The 21,339-nt window shown below is 35.7% G+C and overlaps 1 protein-coding gene across 1 annotated transcript; it reads right to left on the bottom strand.

Annotated features, from left to right (window-relative positions):
• Window positions 1–4,505: 4,505 nt before the first annotated feature.
• On the bottom strand, window positions 4,506–20,010 carry ERMARD (ER membrane associated RNA degradation). Its single transcript, XM_065680362.1, is given in 18 exon segments — window positions 4,506–5,040; window positions 5,705–5,818; window positions 6,750–6,959; window positions 8,424–8,552; window positions 9,350–9,429; window positions 10,239–10,322; window positions 11,229–11,399; window positions 11,703–11,741; window positions 11,743–11,772; window positions 12,289–12,318; window positions 12,761–12,863; window positions 13,381–13,495; window positions 15,381–15,517; window positions 16,107–16,204; window positions 17,310–17,399; window positions 17,873–17,974; window positions 18,486–18,625; window positions 19,842–20,010. Coding segments are annotated over 18 exon segments (2,001 nt in total). The 3' UTR covers window positions 4,506–4,880.
• Between the last annotated feature and the right edge of the window lie 1,329 nt (window positions 20,011–21,339).

Consider the following 21,339-nt stretch of genomic DNA (forward strand, 5'->3'; position numbering starts at 1 on the left):
TATGACTTAAAAGGCTTCTTAAATAACAGATCTTTATCTATCCTTGAAGATTTTTAAAAAGCAAAAATCAGGTGACTTAACCTACAGTATTGCCCCTGAAAAAGCACCTCAAAAAGAAAACTGATTTCTACTCTAGGTGAAGCTCTTTCTGAAACACAGAAATATTCAAGCACCAAGCATTTGGTATAGAGCTGTTAAGTCCCACACATGATCCTCAGTTCCCTGTGAAGTAAGCCACTAAATTAATTAAGCTTTGCTATACAGCAATTTTATCTGAAATATGTAGCTCTTTCTTCCAGTTCCCTGAAAATACGCAAGCCTGAAAAAGCAGCACAGATAGTAACCAATCCACTTCAAGGAAAACCCAAACAGCATGGGGCAGATCCTCAGTGGAGTAAAGGATCTGCACTGATGAAGATGGGAAAGGAATAGTTTATGCCAGCCAGCAATCTGCTCTGCATCTGCAGACCAATTTATGAAAAAAAGGTGAGACACCATGCACGGACCAGATGCATTATTGCAGTATAAGGCAAAAACAAGCTCTGCTGGGGATGTTCCAACATTCCTACACAAGATTTCACAGTGTACAAAAGTTACTTAATGTGAAAGAAAATCCTTTTTAACTGAAACCCCTCTGCATGGTTTGAAAGTGCTACTGTGGACAAGGTTTTCAAAGGCCACCCAACAAGCAACGCTCAACTAATATCTTCTTCATAGGGTTGGCATATGAATAGCACATTTCGGTTTTAACAGACTGAAAAATCATTAACACAGCAATAAGGCTGAGACCTCAGAGCAATTTTCTCAATAAACACATTCCTTGACAATTATTATTTTTGTTCAAAGATGTATTTTTCTTTTGAGATAAGATTTTTCATGATATCTCAGCAATTAGCAAAGGACAACCTCGAGTTATCAATACCTTCATCTATTTTGTAATAAACAGTAATGCATAAAAATAAACTTATTTATGAAATCCAGTCTCTTCTCTATGAGGAAAGGGGCAGTTGATGAATTTCTGGAAAAGCTGAAAACTCCTCAGCAAATAATGCAGTGAATGTGATGAACCTCTATCCAATTATAAAAATGCCGTTGGCAACACATTTTTTTCAGAGGTGTTTGATTTCAAGGGATCTGAAACAAATGAGGAGAGAAAGCACCAGAAGCAGTGGCCACAATTAAAGACACATATAACAAAGCTGATGAAATCAGATGAAAACTTGATTTCTTCATACACGTTCTAAGAGGTAAGAAAGATGTCAGAATGCAATGCTATTTATGAATTACCAAACACTGCCACCATGTGTTCATTTCAAAGACTACCAGGCGGCTTGAAAAGAGCTAGATTTTAGAGATATTAAAAGATACTAAAAGATAAAGCAGATCAAATTTGTTGCTCTATTACATGTTTCTGTACAATGCAATAGTGATGACAACCTCAAAAAAGGTTGCAAGTACTTCTAGCTACTTGTGTTACAGCTGTATAAGAACACATGCCTGTTTGTAACCCCTCCTATCATAATCATGGAGAGCACCAAGCAGAGAATGACAGTGAGAGAATCATGGACTAGCCAGATGCCTACCGTAACTGAAGTTTCATTGTATTTGTGCAGTGCCCATCTCAGTAAGCTTCTAGTTCATCTTCATGATTCGTAGAAGGTACCAAAACTCACAAATGTTCCCATAACTGCAACATAATTATTTCAAAGATTGGCTTTTATTCAAATATTTATGCATATAAACAAACCCATTCATACAATGATGGAGACAAAGGACTCAGAGGACTTCTTATAACATTAATTTTCACTCATTCTTACGTAAGCAGCAAAGGATCTCCACTCTTACTTGAAAACTATATCCATTCCAACTTGAATTAAGAGCATTCTGTTTATTATTATTTCATACAATCTCTCACCCGAAAACTCCCCTTGAGGTGTAAGGCAGGCAGGGGAACTGCACCTCCCTACTGAAAAGCTAGTATGATTACAGATGCTCCTCTTCTCATCTAACCGGGATATTCAAGAAGAGACAAAGGAATTCCAATGATGTAGTGAAAAAGATGGATACCTGATTTTTCTTTATGACGCATTTTTAAAACTTCTGTCACAAATTCTTTGACTTGGGATGTCTAACATTAGCTTGTAAGATCATGAAGTATGAAGAACAAATATCAGCTATTTTTAATTAATACATATGGACACACACAAATTAATTCATAAGAAACAACTGAAGAATCTTTACTCCTTCATCAGCATTATCCAGGTAAACAAAATATTTCAACAATCTTCCCTGGAGGATGCTGTAGATTCTACATCTATGTGGAAGGCCAACGACTAAAACAACTGCAAGTAACACTTAGATGAAACAACACCTTGTAAGAAAACATTCTTTGATACAATTCTAGGTATTTGAAATTAGAATCATAGAATCATAGAACCATAGAATGATTTGGGTTGGAAAGGAAGTTAAGATCATCTAGTTCAAACCCTCTGCCATGGGCAGGGAAAGTTGCGGGAAAGACTGAATTTTGAAAAAAGGCTGAACAGCTACTCGAATGGCTAATGGATGACTACACAGTTTTGGACAGCTCAGCTCCCGAATTTATTCTGATTAGGAAAAAATGAAGTCAGAACACTTGCATTTAAACATGATGTGTTTTGTCAGCATTACTCATGCATGTATCCACTGGATGCCTTTGCTTATTCCAAGCTTCTTTTGCTCTCAGGAATACTGAGTGCTCAGAGTCAAGATTCTAGTATCTTAAAACTCAAATTGATTCCAAACAGATGGCAAAGATGGTTTGTGGTGTCATATGATGTCACGGTTTAAACTGAAGAAGTCAGTTCAAGTAACTGATAAAGGACAAACCCTATGATCTTTACCATGCCTCTTGCAATTTGTTCTTCAATGTGCCTTGTAGAATATACACTTATTCTGCAGCTCTATTCTGCAAGTCTTTTAACACCAGGAAAAAACTATAAGCCCTGCATGTAGCTCTACTGGTAAATGACAGCATTAAGTCAGAATAAATTGCATTGTCCCAGCCTGTTCCAGATTTGTTCAATAGATGGTAGAAGCATTCCCATCACAGAGCTTCAGAGGTAGGAAAACAAACTGGAAAAGCATCATTGACAAAATTGCCAGAAGTCCATCAGGTTTCTTACTGCAGATTTAAAGCAGGAAATCCTATCCATGGCACTAATTAATAAAAGAGAAACTATCAATGTGCTCCATCTTAAGTAAAAGCATATGAAGAGAACAACATGCAAGATCATTTCAGTAAATTTTACATATAGGAGAACTTATATTGCTGAAAATATACATCTATGGTCTATAAGGTGCTTTTCAGTACATTAACATACTTTCAAAAGGAGAAAGCAGGTCAGCTGTTAATGTACTTTTAAACCATGACTCTGTGTTTGGATTTCTTGATCTCTTTCTTACAATAAATATGTAAAGCTTAAATAAATTTTTTGCCTCACAACATTTACCACCATTGAAGCAAGTGTCATCATAAATGTCCCTACCAACCTACACTTAGAAGATGTTAACATGTCTGAGCAGTCAATGGGTACAAAATAAGCTTTCAAAAATATAATTAGGGTTTGCCAACTCAGACTTTAAAAAGAGCTGAAATTTCAGACTGTGGCTCATATGCTGCATTTAATTCATTATTCTCTATTCCTAGTTTTTACCTTTCTTAGCTAGTTCACATTTCTTCACATCATGTATTTCCACAGTAACAAAAAAATCCCATGGAAAGTGACATAGTTGTATTCCAAACACATACAATATGTTGCAAAAGTAACATAAAGGAAGCAGTATGATATTCTCCATCCCCCACACCAAATAAACCAAACTAGTAATTCTCTCACTGTAATTTCCAGTTAAGAAACACTGCAAAGAACCTTATTAAAAAGTAACTTAAATCTGTGATCCTTTGGAGAGCCAAACATCCTCCAGACATTACCCTCTGGTTTTACTCTCTTCAGGAGAAAGCAATGGATAGAGACCGGTGGTCTTCTGTAAATCTGTTCTTCAACTGCTGCATTCCTTTGAAATTCTACTCTTTGGAGATGAGAAAGGGGAAGAATTTATTTTGAAAAAACAAGTTATTCAAATTAATGTCGTGTGCAACAAGACAGTAACATCTTGAACCATAATACATTTGCGACTGTGACTACATATGAGTGCTCATTTATTCTGAAGGAGATTAACTTACTAACTAACTAGATATTTACTGGGAATGTGCAGATGAAACTAAAGAAACACATATTGTGCAAAACTTATTCCACCCTGTCTCCTTTAAATCCTAGTATATCAACAGCTGGTTACTGTGTTATCAGCTCTATCTCAGTGCAAGATCTGACTCCGTTTTGAACTAACAACAAGCACGGCTGCCAATGAGCACTACTGTCTGCTAAATGTTCATCATTTCTTAACCTGTTGATCAGTGTCTATCATAATTTCCAGTATATTTTAAAGTAAAAAATTACTTTTTTGCATTTAAAATTTTCCAGAGCTTTTATTCACAACCTTTTCTTCAATATTTTCAGTAGAAAAATACAATAATAACAATAGAAAATTACAAAAAAACAACCAAACAACAAAAAATCCAAGCTACAAAACACATAAGGTAGAACTTGCATCATCCTGATTTAGCTCAGTAAATCTTTTTCACTGGATTTAGCAAACAGCCCGCTCTTCAGAAGCTTGATCATAACAACTCCAGTCTCAACAGTCACCTTCGAATAAAAAGAGTAAATTTTGCACCCGAACTTTGACGGCGACTCATGATGTCTGACTTTGAATTAGACTCATCAAACTTGAGGACTCCATAATTTTTAAGATACAACAATGTCCAAATAACCTTAAAGTCATTATGTAGTTAGCTGCATTAACGTTAGCTTTCTGTCACTGATTCTCTTGATTTTTATCAAAGTCTTGTTTGTAAGCTCCAGGGTTTCATCCCACTTGTTTTTCTCGGGGCTGGTGTATGTCACCAAGTTCTCAGTATACTGCAAGACTGACTTCAAAAACCTGCAAGAAATAAAACAAAAGAAGAAAAACTCAAGAAAGGATTTAAAAGGAAAAATAAAATAAAGAAAAATATCTCAATGCCTAATGGAAAGCGGCTAATGTCTCCAAATTTTCAAATCTCCCTCAGGATGGTCAATACATTAAAGATTTCTTCTACTTCTGGAAGAGAACCACTCCCTCATTCCCACAGTACCAAGTCATAATTTTCAGAACTGCAATTAAACACTGCCATAGAAAGAATGCAGTGATACAATGTGTAATAGAATTTTCCCCAAATGGCTTCCTTTCCTTCCTCAGCAAATGTTTCACAACGCCTACGGTATCCAACTAGCTGTGAACTGGCACACAAGGACTAAACAATTTTAAATATGGCTTTTATATATTAAAATATTTTTTTGAGTGATTGTTCTCTATCTATACTAAAGAAGAGTCTAGGTAAAAAGTAAAAATGTGAATAACTGGACCATATATTTTCGGTTAAGTAATTTTAGTTCTTGAGTGAACATTGTCTGAGGTATGATGATGACTATAATAATGATAAGAAGGACGACAATGTACTAAAAGTCATGCTGTTCCTTTTATTTTCTTTCTCTACATAATTTGTATTACAGATCAAAAGGAATGCGTAAAATTTCCTGTTTTCATAAAGTAAACATATACTCACTTTAGATACTGCTGATAATCTGAAGGATTCTTCTTACAAACTAAATGAATGTTGACTAGTTCCACAGTCATCAACACTAAGATGAGTCGCAACATTGGAGACAAAAATTTAATGCTAGAAATAAGAAAAAATATTTTAAAACAAACAAACTAACCCCAAACTAAATACAAACCATTACTATAATAAATTCTTCTGCTTCCATCCTAAATAGCTGGATGCTGTGGGAGACGAGGGAGGAGATGACTATGAAAAGTCCTTCAGCAAGGAGCAGAGCAAATATCAATACTATAATTAAAGACTATAAATGATGAAGCCTCAAAAAGAGGAAAAAAAAAGAGTAACACATATAGTTAAGATTCCAAAGGAAACCACCAGCACCTACTAATCCATAGATAACAAAGTGGAATTCAACTGATTTGCAAATATGTACCATGAGTTGTCAGTTTAAGCTATGCTTCTTAAATAAGATGGTTAACATTTTTAGGAACATAACCTGACCAAGAACACAATATTAACAATTTTCCCAGTTTTTAAAGTAGATTTATAAATCCCTGAAAAATACTTCTGAATAGGAACAAAATTAATGGAATACTAAAAAAATCTCTCTTGTATCTATAAAGCTGCTGACACAGTTATAATGATAAAAAGCAGACATAAAGTAGGCACGGTCTTGAAAGCAGTTTAACCTATTACATTCAGATAAAATCTGAATGGCATTTATATGCTTAAATAGGAAAAGCTAGCAACTAAAGAATTACACTGTAGCATTTATACTTTTATTTGAAAACCCATAATTTACAGTGAAATAATCTAGCAATGCTAAAAATACCCACGAATTATTCTCCAATTTGAGATTTTGGTGTCATCTCAGTACTGCTACAAAACAGATGTCTGGGTTGACACTTTACTCTGAAATGGTTAACAAGAGCACACAAGCACTGTTGACGTCAAACTTCTAAGACAAAGCACTGAAAGCTAGCAACAGCAGCACGCAGCCACCTTCTCATAAACCTAACCACGAAATAAAGAAAAACCATCAGCCAACCTGCTCAACATTCGTAGATAGTTATGCCTCTGACGAGAACGTAGAGTCTTGCTCATCCACTGTTTGTATCTCAACTCTGTGCTGGCAATAACTTGTTCAGACACTTGATGGCACTGTGTACTTATTTTACGGAGTACCACCACTATTTCCAGAACAGGTCTCGGAGAATAAAGCGTGCAAATACGTGTATCACAGAGTTCAATCAACAGCCTCCAAAACAGGAAGGAATTGTTAATTTCAATCTTTTGTTAGCTGGATTTAACACGAGATACATTTCAGATTCGGTGTGGTTTGATTAATCATATTTTAGCACAGAAAACCTGGAATTGGGTTACTGCTACCTCATGACTGAAAAAACCCAAGTATCTGTATCTATTTAGTAGGGGTAGTGATTGTGTTCTCTATCGCTTTACTGAATATAAATACACAACTGCTGGTGATAAATATGTTTCCCATTTCAGATCAAAGAAATACGACCACAGTAAATAAAACTGCCTGGCTGAAATGATATACTGAACACATCAAATCACAGCAGGGTTGTGGTTGAAGCCTCCCACCATAGTTCAATTCACAATGAATTAACATCTACCATAATAAAACTCATTTAAACAAATGGCATTAATTAGTCCTACCATTAGTGTGTGGTCTTTCTTCAGTGAAGAACAAGAAGCAGATTTCACATTTTGCAAAATGCAGGTGGTGGAGCTATTGTTTTAATCAATACCACACCAGAATATGCTTTGTCGAAGCACTCAATTATTTTTCTGCTGTCATATTCTGCTCTGCTAACTTAATGTGTCACACATCACTTTAAATACTCTGTTCTTAAAGAAATGTCTCTTAGTCTACCTCACGCTCAAATTATCTCTGAGACAGCAAAACATTAATGACTAAAAGTGATAAAGGGAGAAAATTCTACAAATGGTTTAATACTTTCGTAATTGGGCTTCTTTTTCTTAAAAAAGAACAGAATGGTAGATAGAAAACAGAAGGCACACATGCTATGTTAAGTAAAGCAACAGATAAAGTCTTCCTTGCACTATCCTATCCATGCCTAACAGGTTTGATTAGGAGGAGTTTTGCTCCGATCTATTTATTCAGTCACAGGACTCTTAAGACTTCTGTAAGAGTGACAACTAAAAGTGTTGTGATCATTATTCCAAGTTAGATGTAATTGGAACTAACATACCTCCAAGTCTGACAAGATATCTTCTATTTCAGAATCTTGATACTAAAGCGTGTAAGAATAGAATTATGTAACTACATATTATTTTAAATACCACACACAGCTGTGACACCAAGCATATTAAAATCAATTTCTGATGCAGTTTTAGTACACAAAAAAGAGTAAAACCAACTAAATATAGTCAGTATATAAATATTTAAGGCATATTGCTTCCTCTCTGCAAGAACAATGGTCATTTTTCTCATGCAGATTTCCAAGTAAAATCTCTACTGTAATGATGTCCCAAATCTACAATTTTCATGTGGAAGATGATGCTCAGCTGCATTCTTAAAACGTTTAGATTAAATCAGCAGCATCGTCAGAAAAGTGCATGCGGTATTTCAAGCATTGTTCTAAAAAAAGGTCAATGAGTAACTCAGGTTTGAGAGTACTTGTGTTGGGATGTGTGGAGAAGCTGACAGTGGGAATCAGTAGGATGTGAAACTCACCTCTCTGTTAGGACATTATTGATTGGATCATCTGAACTACAGCAATTCTGGGGCATGTATTGTTGCAGCTGAGATAGAATTTCAGATATCATAAAAATTAAAGCACTAGCTTCTGTATTTCCTTCCAATCTTAAAAACAAAAGAAAAAATTATTTGAGATTATAAAACTGTGTAGTACTCATTATTTCTCACACGGCATAGATCAAATTGCAGATTCTGGGGACAGTTATATTCAGTGTCCACTCTGATATTATGATTCTTTCCCCTCTACCTTATGAGCACGATTTTATTTCTCGAAATATATCCAACTTTTTTTCAGTCTCAGCATTCTTTTGAAGCCCTCAGCCCTCTTAACACTCCAAAAGACTGCAGCATATTAAGTATGTGGTAGATACACTGAATTTTCTTCTCTCAGCTATAAACAAGTATAATTTCTCCAGTGATATTACTCTTGACTTCCTCCTTTTCAAATAACAAGAGAATATTACATTCTTTTTATGAGTAATACCTCATGTAAAGTCTTCCACTGATTAGGTTACCAAGCCCTTTTCAGAATCAGCAATTGTTTTCTCTTTTACATCTGGCACAAAATCTTTTTTTTTTTTTTAATTGTGAAATTTAAGCTTTAGTTTAACTTCCTAAGAGACTCTTCAGCATCTTTTCAGAAATAAGAGTATGAAGTCACTAACACCTTTGTATGTTTCAGATGTCTTTTCACTCCCTTCAAATTAGCATACTGTTGATCGTATAGTATCTGTACTGATGCGTACAGCACAGATTAAGCTAAAAAGAGGAAAGGGATCTTCTCACAACCCCTGTGGTATCTATTAACTTCCTAGTAAAGTATTTGAAGAGACATTTTGCCGTCTCAAATCCCACTCTTCATCACTACCTTGAGAATTATCTTTTTTTTTATATATACATACCCTTTAGTTGTCTGAACACGCTCCTCAGGCACTGTTGGCAATTCAGGCCATAAGTGAATGCTCTTCATACATTCCAGTACCTTAAAAATATATAATGAAAAATGCTATGTAAAGTATAGCCTTTGACAGCCAGGACAATATATTTTATTTTCCCTAGTGGCATTTTTAGAAAAAAACGCAACAGGCAGTAAGGTACTTGTTCAGTAGTCATAACTGTGTAAGCTGACATCAATTGTTCAGGATCATGTTAGGTCAAAATGCCTTGATGTACACTTTTATGCTAAAACATCATCTGAATAAACTGATTTACTGTTTCTTCCTTTTTTTTTAATATAAAACCATGAATTTTGTAACATTCAGTTTGAATGCTGTCAAAAATTAAAAGCACAAAGTATGCTTACTGCAATCTCAATTCACTAGAGGAATATATTCAAGCAGTTCAATAATTCATGAAGTGATCGGCAGAGAACCGTCACAGCACTTGAAAGCAGATTTTGCTCCAGTGACAGAATCTTAATCAGCTGGCTTTCATCACTAAAAACCTTAGCCATAGCATAATCCAAGATGACCAGTGACATTACCAAACAGAGTGTTCTTGACATAAGAAAGCACAAGGAGATTAATAAAACTACAGAACAGCAAATATTTGGGTAAGAATAAAAGTATTCAGTGATCTATAGCACAAACACAGCATCAGTTGCATCAGCAGTAGTGTGCTGAATTACATCTCATTTTAGCAACTGTAAATTCTGAAAGATAAAAAGATTACAAAAAAATATGTAAGATTTTAACTTTTTGATACAATCAAAGCATGAAGACAACAACTGGACCATTCTTAAGGATTAGCAATTTTAAGGACTGAAATGTTTTCACAGTTGGAAGTACATACCTGTTTCTTGAGTCGGGAAATTGGATGAAATCGAGAGCAGTAGCAACTTGCACAGTTCATCAGTGGTTTTATGACCATGTGTTCCTGATTTACAAAATCACACACAATACACAACGGTTTCTTTAAATTGCCCTAATCATACACAGACCTAGATCTATACTTAATTTTATGCAAGCCACCTATAGTACTGAAGTCGATAAAGACTTCCAAATGTCTGAGGGCTGAAAGCAGTAATCAGCACAGTGAGTGTTTAAAGCTTAATTTCTTTGACACATTTTAACTATGAAACCTGACAGCAGCTGACAGAAAAGCAACCAAATAGTCCTCTAATGCAGCAGCATGCAATATATCTTGTTACACTAACAAGAGCTGCAACTAATAAATGGAAGATTTATCACACAGGTTGGTGTATGATATTGGAAGAAGTAATCCCCAATACTAAGAGGAAATTGGGGTGAACATATATAATAAATGCTAATGTTCAGAAACATGCACTGCTAGACAAAAGGTGTTCACAAATTCAGAGCATGTAGATAGATACAAATCACACCTCCATTAGTGAGCCAGCATTATATAGTGTCTCTGAGACAAAAAAATCCCAAATATTACATACCTCCGTGGCTCAGCTACAGCTGTTCTACAAACCTTTTAGATAATTCAGCATATGAACAGGCTACATATTGATACAATTTGACAAATACAATTAAGTGGAATCACTAAAACTTTTGGATCAACCATACGAATCAGGAGTGTTTAAGTAAACAAATTAGGGTACAGTGAGAAAGGGTAATCTTTAGGAAAACTGCCTGTACTTATTTCACTACAAAACCAGAAAAAAAAAAAAAAGTACTTTCATAATCTTTATGTGGAGGAATACCTCATTTCCATGAAAAACTGCTGCCAGGAAAGATTCAGTCATAAGATATTCTGAAATCAACTTGGCATCCAAAGCAAATGAAAAAAAATCTTCTGAGAACATACCAATCCTACCTTGAAAGTAAACATGTCCTCATCTGAGAATCTGCAGAGAAGAGTAATTGCAAATGCAACTATTTGATTAGCTACTTCTCTGGGAAATGCTTCTAGATTGATCTCTCCATGGCTTAAACGATCTCTTATACGTGGACCCTCCTGGTGGTTCAAGAAATCCCAAAGAAATTCCTGTAGAAACACCAAGTGTATAGAACTCTATTCCATGTATATTCACACTGAATAGAACACATTCAGTATCTAAAATACCTCTGAAAGGTAAGTATGTGATCATGTCTATAGGAAAGGAGCATTTAGAAAAAACAATGCAAACTATGCATGTATTAAAAAAAAGGGGGGGGGACAAAAAAAAAAAAAAAAACAGCAAAACCAAACAAAAAAATCCCAACCAACCAACCAATAAAAACCCCCCAAACCAACCAAAACCCCAACCAAACAACAAAAAAGCAAAGCATAAACTTTTAAAACACTTGCCATGGCTGGCTCCTCAAGAACTGCGGGGAGCTGGTTGACTTCTATCATTATCCAAATGCTTTGCTAGCATCTAGAAAAAAAGTAATTTGAATAGAAGCCTATTATTGAAAGCCAAACACTCAAAGAGAAAACACCAAGTTAACTGGTTTCCCTCATTTTAAGGAATTACTTCCACCACACAAGAACCAAGTTGCCTAATTATTAGTGACAGATAATTTGAGATAAATCAAGATAGCTGTAAAATTGAAGATTTCTGCTTGCAGTGTTTATTTACATTTATTTTGAGTAACTGAATTTAGGAAAAATGACAGAATGTTTCTGTGTGATGAAGAAATTAAAGAGAAAAATATTTAGAAGAAATTAAACTCTGTTCATTAAAATTTATATTATTTTTTATATTTTCTGGGAATTCCAGATTTTACATGTTTTATGTCCATCATCTTCTGTTTGGAAAAACAATTAGAAATAATGTCTTATTCAACACAAGGAAGTGCTTTCTGCTCTCCAGTAATGGGAAACATGCATGTGCTTAAATTCTGACATTGATCTATACTAAAAAAAAAAATTAAAAAAACCCCCCACATACCTCATCGAAAGTGGTGTAGAGAGCAGAAGACTAGAATAAAAGACAGTATTACTTGATTTTCAAATGAAAACAATTAACTCGACATGTATACCAAGCTTACATTTATTCATTTGCATAAGATACCAAAAGTGCATGAATTGCAAATAAATTAAATTACAAAAGGGACTTCCGCATTTTGTGCCAAGTTTCTTAAAATATATATAACATGATCTACTTTCCATCCTAAATTACTGTTTCTGAACACTAACCTTCAAGTGCTTTTTCAGACCTCTTTTACTGGCAGATATTTTTTACAAAATCCATAAGAGGCATTCATGAACTCCACTGGAAATTTGTAAATAATGTTCCACAATTGACTGAAAAAATTTTTGGGGGAGAATCTGTAAATGCTTAGACATTATTCTTCTAGAATAACTATTTTGCAAATATTTTTAAGCACTAAACCAAAATTTACTTTAGACAGAAATTTTACCTCAGCTGTTAGCAATCGATTTGGACAGTTATTGGCTGTAGTGAAAAGCAATCTAAGTCCAACTTCCAGCTGAGGAAGTAATAGAATCACGCAGTCAGCATACCTGAAAAAATAACAGCGATAGCCAAAGAGGTTTTCCTCCCTTATAAATACAATCCTAATGGAAATTAAAGCCATCTCAGGCCAAACAACCCAGACCAAAATTCCTCTGTAATGTACTTTATAAACAAACAACAACTGACAAGCTGTGCCCAAGAGAATCTGACCACCAAATTCAAACCACCTCAGAGATGAGAATAACTTCCAAAAAACGTGGAGCATGAGTGAGGAAAACAAAATGTTACTAATCAAAGATTTGTTTCCACTTGTTTTGTAAAACTCTAGGTTTTTGCTACATCTGCTGTAGTTCTTTTTAGGTTTCAAATATAGTTTATAATCCTAATTGGCATAAAATAAAGTCTAGAAACTTTCCGATACCACCACAACAATGCATAACTAGATATTGTTAAGCAACAGATTTAGCAAAAAGCTTTGTGATCTAAAAATGCTGCTATTCTTCTTTAAATATAGATTATTTTTACTTTCTATTAAAAAAACCCCAAAACAACCAAAACTATTACCTGCTTTGCTTGAAAGCTGTTAAAGCAGCCACCCAAAATGGTATCATTGTTTTTAATACAAAACTGGACAGGTTTATTAGATCTTCAGCTATGGAAACTGCTTCATGATTAAGATCTGCAAGTTAGCAAACCAACATTGAAAAACTACATACAATCTATGGTTCACTAATTAATTCTTAATATTTCACTGAAAATGTAAGATTATTTCAGCATTTGTAAAGGGAGACTCGAAAGCTATCCAGTTTATTTTAACTATGCAAGTACAATGGTAGTCACATTTCAGATGAGGAGCTGAGTTTATAAGATGTGCATTTTTAGCAATAATGTAAAATTACAGAGTAAAACCAGTTAAAAAGTCATGGCTGCTCTGTACTGAGATTAAAAGACTACACAGCAAATGGATGCAGCTTGTGTTAAATTACTTGTTCTCTACCTACTTCTAATACTTTTTAAAAGTGCAATACGTACTAATTATTTTAATTCAGTAAGAATCAGTACATTAGTGCGAACATTTGAACGAGAACATTGTTCCTACTTTATCCATTTTCTGTGCTGGCATAACAAATTCACACTTTGCACGTCAATATAATGTAATATAATGAAACTTACACTTATGAATTCACATTTTAAATATCCAAAAGAAAGCTTAAAATGGCCACTGCAACACTATTGCAGTAGGTGCTGTTTCAAAGCACATCAACAGCTGTAGGACTTATACTACATGATGACTGGAATGTTATCAGATCGATTTGGTTCCCAAAAGCCCTACCTATCTCAGTTGTGTGAACAGATAGACCACTGGTAAACTGATGACATAGCACAAACTATGTCATGACAACCACTGACACCAAGATTCCTCATATGCTGTTACTGGTTTAAAAATAGCAGGAATAAACAAAAAAAGGCCTGTAGCCAGAGAGATGAGAAGATCTTAATCTGACACTTCAATTCCTTCCCTGAAAAAAACATCAGTATGCTGAAGATGTGTCACCATTCTTTACTCCGTTTCACCACTACCTTCCCGGTAAGATGCAGGGCACTCCTGCTGGGACCCTTGCAGCTAGAACTCACTGAAAGAATTAACGAAAGAAGAACTTTTGGAAAGAATTAATTTTCTAAAGACAAACTAGATGGCTGTTACATGAAAAAGACTCTCATCATCAAAAACCTGGAATATACAGCTGAAGTCTTTTAAAAGCAGTAACGCTACACATTTCAAATTGTTACAATTAGTTAAGAATGTAGTATTTTTTGATTCAATAAAATCAGTGGAACTGCCTACATACTAAAAAAGTTTCACAGAATCACAGACTCATAGAATAGATGGGGCTGGAAAGGACCTTAAGATCATCTAGTTCCAACCCCCCTGCCATGGGCAAGGACACCTCACCATGTCACCCAAGGCTCTGTTCAACCTGGCCTTGAACACTGCCAGGGATGCAGCACTCACAACTTCCTTGGGCAACACACTCGAGTGCCTCACCACCCTTACAGTAAAAAGCTTCTTCCTTAGATTTAATCTAAACTTCCCCTGTTTAAGTTTCAACCCATTACCCCTTGTCCTATCACTACAGTCCCTAATGAAGAGTCCCTCCCCAGCATCCTTATAGGCCCCCTTCAGATACTGGAAGGTTGCTATGAGGTCTCCACGCAGCCTTCTCTTCTCCAGGCTGAACAGCTCCAACCTTCTCAGCCTGTCTTCATACGGGAGGTGCTCCAGTCCCCTGATCATCCTTGTGGCCCTCCTCTGGACTTGTTCCAACAGCTCCATGTCCTTTCTATGCTGAGGACACCAGAACTGTGCACAATAAGTGAAGTCTCAAGAGAGCAGAATTCTACTTGTATGACTGACTCACCTTATGCCAGTGTACATAGGTACAGGTATCTTTAAGATTCAATCTTAGAACTGTGAAAAATGCATTATTTTCAACTGTACTTTTGGACAATGAAAGAATAGCAAATATAGTATGACAAAAACTTGTTAGTGGTTCAATACTTGCCTGGAAATATATCAAGCTCCTCTAAGCTAACGAAGATCACGTATGGTCGATGTACTAAATTGCATTTATTTTGTAGAAGATACGTCTGTAACAACTGACCCAGTCCTGCAGTTAAAAAAAGCAGCATAGCACAATATCTAGGGAGAATACCATAATATATTAGAAAAGCCTATAAAACTGAATCTTTTATAAAGAATCAACATTTCTGAGTTGAGGATAAAATTTGCGGTTTTCTTTTTATCTTTCAAAGGCCATCTAAAACCTGGGTTCCCCATCTCTTTTGAATAGGGGCCGTTAATACAATTGCATTCACAAGCATGAAAAAAATACGCAGAATTAGGAATAAAGCATCACTGTATTCTATACTGGCTGACTGTTGCCCCTCCTCTCCCATTCCACTGCCTTTCATTCTTAGTTATGCCTGACTGCTCTCTCTGACAAAAATGAACTAGGTTTCAAAAAAGAGACTTTCAGCTTTCTTGGTTTTCCTGTTAATAAAAAAAACACTGGACCTAAAACTGACCAACTTTATAACGGCTGAAGTATTCTATGCAAATCTCTCCCCAAATGAAGCAGCAGCAGCAAGGGAAAAGTGTCAGGATACTGCCAGAGGCCTTAGGACTTCTCCTTTTTTTTTTTTAGTACAAGCAGTATGTTTTACTAATGGCTTTTTAAGCACTCACAAGTCTGACTGGTAAGAAAATAAGGTTCTTTTTGGTGACTTACTTTGCAGGAATTTCTTTTGGGGATGCAAACCCATGCCACAAAACATTACGAAGATTCAGACCATATGGAGATCCAATGAATACCCTCAGTACGTTCATCTGATTAAAAAAGCAAACTGGTTACTGCATGAAGAAATCTATTATTTATCACCTGTCTCTTTCCCTGACAGAAGATTTCAGAAGTTACTGAGAAACTACAGTGTCTACTGTCAAGATAACTGGCCACAGCTTGTCACAGTAACAGCAACTCTTTATTCGCAATTCCCAGTGTTCTCTGAAAGACAATCTTTCAGCTTAACTGTACATGCTATGTAATATAACACAGGAAGAACAAAACTAATTATTAGACATTCCACACAGTTATTGCACACAAACAAGTAAGATAAAGGTTAGGTCTTACTTCTTGTAGTGTAAATTCACTACAATGTAACACAAATTAACAAGAATACAGAAGTTGTGTTCAAAGCTGCATCCTCAGATCACTATCAGTCAAAAAGGGAAACTCTGTTTTTACTTTCTAACTGTAAGAATTGAGCTATTCCACATTCTATCAAAATCTAATAAATAATCCTTATAACAATAATAGAGTGGCTAACAATACAAGCTTCTACAGTTCATATTCAGTATTTTGTCCCAACAAAAAATTTACGCTTGCAAAACTGTATGCTAAAGACCACCTACTCTGCTTACACAGATTGTAAATTTAATATTTTATTCTTATTATTATGCTTTTGCACATGAGGACGAACAAACTAATTTCCTCTATTTCAAAAAATTTTAGTGTCGTAAACCTTACAAAGCATCTTACTACAGTGATGGCGAAGGTGAACACAGCTTCTCAGAAACAGCGCAAGACGTGTATTTTCAAGCTATGCAACTCAGAAAGAGGCAGACAACTCTGCAGCATGCTCACCTCCTTGACAGATAAGTGACATTTTATACACAGGGTTTTTTCATGTAGAAAAGCAAGAAAGAACTTATAATCTTGCCTTTAAAATATTTCAAATTACAATAGTCACTATTTTTCCATATATCCCCAGACTGTAACATGTATAAAATGAAAGTTTTTCATTTTATATTCAATATATTATAGAATTTGTAAACTCGTCTTCAGTGAAAGCAAAGGCTGTGCTTGGAAATCTGCCATTTGGCAAGAAGAAAACCGGTTCAGCACTTCTTACTCATTTCAAAACTACGCACTTACTACAGCTTGTCCAAAGACAACTGCAAGGTGCTCAGAGGCAATCAAGTCTCTTAGAAGGAAAGGGCAATCTTTACCAATCAGTAAATACACCTATTAAAAAAACAAACAAACAAAAGCAAAACAGGTAACATAAGTAATTCAGTATATTTCTCTGTATTTCAAACATACAACTTGACTATTTCAAACATGCTGCGTGCTCCTGCCTTGCCTCACAGAAGTTACTACACCATCAGATCTTCTGTGAAAGGTATGCTGCTCCCTGTTTCAGTTAAGTCAGAGCAATAAGGACCTACCATACATACACTGATTGAGCAAACTTCGCTCTTTTTAAATCAAACTCACACAAGCAACTCTTAACAGCACAGGTGAAGGAGTCCCAGTTGTTTCCATTAGCAAAACTGGATCCAAAAAATAACATGTGTCCAACTTAAAATGCAGCTGGGCTACTAGTGTACTACTATAGTACAGTGTCACCTCACTTTCTCAACATGCAATTAAATGTAAGAACTTATTCTCTTCTTGTAAACCCAAACCTGTGACAGACTTTTCGTGCTGGCACTTACATCACCCAAGGCTCGTTCCAGGCATGATGTTAGCTTCATTAATCCAAGAGCAACTTCTGTAGTTTGTGTATATTGTAGAACATCAAATATTTCAAGAAATAACTGTATGATGGGGGAGAGGAAGAATGCTGTGTTAAATAGTCAGAAGGAACAATCAAACGGTCAAAAGCATAGAGAAAATTAAATATTCCTCTGTGACAGTTGCTGTATAAATGTAGAAAGAAAACCATGCCAGCAACATGAAAATGTAGATGCCCGGAAATAAATTGCCCCAGAGCACCTCTTGTATTTTTGGTCACAATGTATCTAGTGCCTTACATCTATGAAAATTATCAAGAATAATGTTACATGGTAAAACTTGGTACTAAGCACGGATTATTAGAAAAACAAAATCCTACCATCTTAGGTTAGAATAGGCCCAGCACCTCACGTTCTCTGATTTAAAACCTAATTAGATAGTCAGGAAAATTAGAAGCAACTATGTATACAGAATGACAATCAGTTACAAATTCTAAGTATTTTCATACATTGGTATCTCTTCCGTGTTCTGAAATTAAACTTCCCCAAAGGGTTCATATACCAAAATACAAATTGTCAACAGAAATCTCCATACCTCTGTGCAGTTGGTCCAGTGGAACCACAATGCATACTGAACTACAAATTGCTCCTTGCTCAGAGATTTGAAGTGCAAATAAACAGATTCACATACAGGTCCTAATGATCGTATACTTTTCATATAATCCACACTTTGATCTTAAATTGAAAAACAGAAAGTGATTAGAGTACCAAACCTGCCAAAGATCCAATATTTTAAAACAACTCACAGGGAGTAAAACCTTGTGTGCGTATTTATGACAAAGAACTTTACCCAAACTATTTTAGCACCATTAATACAGTACAATTTACTATCCAAAATAGATAAAATTAAAAGTGTAGTGTGAAACCAGGTAACATCAAGTACCTTTTCCAAAAAAAACAAAACCAAACCAAAAACCAAACCAAAACCCAACCAAAGCCCAAAACACCACCAAAACCGACCAACCAACCAAAAACCAATCAAAAAAACCCCCCACCACAACAAAACAAAAACCCCTAAAACTTAATGGAAGTAAAAAGGGTTATTATGTTCTGATTTTGTTGAAATGGGAAGAACCTACTAGTGCACATAAATTCCACATCAAGATGGAAGCTAGTGCAGGCTCAGAGGGATCAGTCAACTTGCACCACCTATACCCTTTAAAGAACGCAGATGGACATGATACCTTACAGAGTGGTATCAACTGCTCCTCTTTGGTGGGACACTTTTATAGGAAAGGAAATTCTTCTGATTTACTGAAAGATACTGCTTGCGCCAGAACCATGTATCATTTCTGGAAATTAGTAATAGAGGTTGTATGATGCAATTTGGCAAATTAAAATTCAATTAGTTCATCAGGATATAAATACTTTGTTTCGATTAAAACAATTAACAAAACAATTATAAACTGTTCTACAAACAGAAGGGGAACCAAACTGTACTTCTGTACAAGCTAAAGTTGGGGAAACAAAAAAGAGCCTAAGCAACAGCAGGAATACTGATAGCAACAGCGTGTTTTAGATTTACTGAAAGAAAAAAAACAGGAAAAAAAAAAGATATAAAGAGCACAGAAGAAAGCAACAACGAGGTAGGAGAGAAGCAGAACTAAACCATTCATGAACTGAACCCTTTATATACAGGCACAGGAAGCTGAGAACCAAGATGCATGAGAAAGCAAAGGAGCAGCTACTTATGTAGCACAGATTACGTGAATCTTCAGAGGGAGCAATAACCAAATACCAGATGTGGACGAAAAATTTAAAGCTGCTTGTAGATATGAACTGTATGTATTCTAATCTGCAGCAAACCTAATACTGTACTGTGATAAAATGTTATAACCAAGCTAGGATTGCTATGAACTGCACTGAGATTCTGCATTCATGTATCACCAACCTGATTCAAGGTAACACACATGCTCTGTAACAGCTTGCCAACATACTTCGCCATTTTCAGATAAAATATTATTAATATCATAGGTGTCTTTCTTCTCAAATCCAACTTTGCAAATCAGATAATGCACAGGTGGAGAAAGACAAGTAGTGACCGAGTCTGACAATGCCATCTACAACACACAGATAAGTAAAGAGTCTTTGCATTAAGAAAGCATATAAAACAAAATTATCATTAAAGCATACCCATAAGCACATACATATAGCAATACAGCATCTGTATGCAAGTTGTTAAGGTTAACAATGCAGCTTTCATCTATGCATATAATGAAAGGAACTCTGAGCAGAACCACCTTGTGGAAAATTGAGCGGAAGAATTGCTCTACTTGCATAACGCCAGGATGGTATGTTTCTGAACGTTCGATCTACTGAACTGATACCAAGATAGACTGAAGCAAAAGATCCCAGTTTATATATACCTGTTCTATGTAATTTCTGAGTTTGCTGAGAAAATTCATAGAATCATAGAATGCTTCAAGTAAAACCAAGACCTTCAGTCCTTCTGAACAGAAAAATCAGTGGGAGGAAAAGAGGGGAGAGGAAAATGACACATGAATTCTATATGAACTGGTAGAACAATCTAAACATAAATGTTATTTGCACATTAGTCTAAACAGAAAGATGGACGGATACAGAAGCACACACTTAAATTAAAGAATCTGCAAAGACAGAAATACTTATGCTAAAAAGTAGGAAAACCCTTCTGTCCTGGGTTCGGCAGTACCAGTCTTTTTTTTTCTCCTTCTTAGTAGCTGGTGCAGCGCTGTGTTTTTTGACTTTCAGCCTGGGAATGGTGCTGATAACGCCGATGTTTTTAGTTACTGCTCAAATGTTTAGACTGGCCGTAGGACTTTATGAGTCTCATGCTCTGCCAGGGAGGAGTGGAAGCCGGGAGGAAGCAGAGACAGGACACTGGGAGTTACCCAGAAGGGAACTCTCTGTCGGGCTCGTTTCAGTGGGTGGTATCGTATTCTATCCCCTTGTTATTTCCCTTATCATTATTATCATTGGTGGTAGCAGCAGTGATTTGTGTTATACCTTAGTTACTGGGCTGTTCTTATCTCAACTCATGGGAGTTACATTCTCTCGATTCTCCTCCCCATCCCTACGGGGAGGGGGGGGGGGGGGGGAGAAGGAAAGAAAGATGGGGGGGGAGTAGAAACTGTGTGGCTGACTGGGTTTAAACCACGACACCTTCTGATTTGGTAAAAAAAAAAAAAAAAAAAGAAATCAACAAAAACTAATTAAACTCATTAATTAAACAGAAAAAAATAGACAAAAATGGTTTGAAAATGAAGTTATCACAACGAATATAAAAAGACTCCATTAAACTTAAAACACTTTTTTCCCTCTTTATTTAGGTGGTGGAACTGACCCTCACAGTACACGATTTCTGAATTCGCGGCGTTAAGGAGACACTAGACATATACGTGGGTAACAGC

The sequence above is a fragment of the Lathamus discolor genome, chromosome 5 (genome assembly GCF_037157495.1).
Source record: "Lathamus discolor isolate bLatDis1 chromosome 5, bLatDis1.hap1, whole genome shotgun sequence".
Lineage (NCBI taxonomy): Eukaryota > Metazoa > Chordata > Aves > Psittaciformes > Psittacidae > Lathamus > Lathamus discolor.